Below are 1,134 nucleotides of genomic sequence, written 5' to 3'. Positions count from 1 at the left end.
GAAGGAGAAGGTGCTCATCGAGGGCTCCATTAACTCCGTGCGCGTCAGCATCGCCGTGAAGCAGGTGAGGGGGGTTCGGGCAGGGGCTGGCAGCTCAGCCCCTGGGGAAGCCTCACTTCCCTTTTCTCTCTGCAGGCTGACGAGATCGAGAAGATCTTGTGCCACAAATTCATGCGCTTTATGATGATGAGGGCTGAGAACTTCTTTATTCTGCGCAGGAAGCCTGTGGAGGTGAGGTGACAGGGAGGGGACAGAGCAACTCCTGGCTCTGCTCCTGGCACTGGGAGGGTGTCCAGTGCAGAGCTGGGATGTGAGCTTGCATGGCCAGCGGTTTGGGTGCTAAACCCTAGGGTGCTTGTCTCTTATGCAGGGTTATGATATCAGCTTCTTGATCACAAACTTCCACACGGAGCAGATGTACAAGCACAAGCTGGTGGACTTTGTCATCCACTTCATGGAGGAGATTGACAAGGAAATCAGCGAGATGAAACTCTCTGTCAATGCCAGGGCCCGCATTGTGGCAGAAGAGTTCCTTAAGAATGTGAGACTCTGAAATGGGAGGAGGGGTCTCTGATTTTGGGAGTGGGGTGGGGTCAATGCCAGTGTGGCCTTTGTGCCCAGAGCCCCCCAGTCCCATTAGTGAGGACAGGATGACACCTTGCCCAAGGAACCTCTTGGGGACAGGGAGGAAAGGATGCCAAGGGTGCTTGTATCCCCTTTGCTCATGAAGTGCCAGCTTTTGAGACCCCCAGAGCTTGCTCGGTGGCAGCAGCAGCCTTAGGGGATGAGACCCTTTTGGTGGGTGCTGAGATGGGTGTGCATGGCCTGGGGAGGCAGCAGGAGAAGCTGAGCACAGATCCCTGTGAGCAGTGGCCACCCTTAGCCTCCATCCCAGGTGCCAGGAGGGTGGTGAGGGTTCTCAGAGCGCTGCAAGCAGGGCCTGGACTAACAGCCATGTGTTTTCTCTCCAGTTTTAGGCCGTGGTGCAGGACCCCGTGGCTCCCCTGTGCTTGTGCCCAGCGGGCACTGTGCCTGTGCCTGCTCCCGTTTCTCGAGGATCGCCGGGTGGGGCCGGGCCCTGCCCCTCTTGGGCTGGGCGGGAGCAGACCCTGCTTGCGGCAGCGCGGCCCCACC

At 58.6% G+C, this 1,134-nt stretch overlaps 1 protein-coding gene across 1 annotated transcript in view; it reads left to right on the top strand.

Annotated features, from left to right (window-relative positions):
- Positions 1 to 1,128, top strand: part of ARPC4 (actin related protein 2/3 complex subunit 4) — a gene marked incomplete at its 5' end in the record, with an annotated part of 1,634 nt that extends 506 nt beyond the window's left edge. The window contains 4 exon segments of the mRNA XM_005420202.2: positions 1 to 64; positions 136 to 231; positions 371 to 541; positions 972 to 1,128. The exon segment at positions 1 to 64 is cut by the window's left edge and continues 9 nt beyond it. Of these exon segments, the coding sequence (XP_005420259.2) occupies positions 1 to 64; positions 136 to 231; positions 371 to 541; positions 972 to 977 (337 nt within the window).
- Between the last annotated feature and the right edge of the window lie 6 nt (positions 1,129 to 1,134).

Source organism: Geospiza fortis, unplaced genomic scaffold (genome assembly GCF_000277835.1).
Source record: "Geospiza fortis unplaced genomic scaffold, GeoFor_1.0 scaffold70, whole genome shotgun sequence".
Lineage (NCBI taxonomy): Eukaryota > Metazoa > Chordata > Aves > Passeriformes > Thraupidae > Geospiza > Geospiza fortis.
This window is presented reverse-complemented; position numbering and strand designations above follow the sequence as displayed.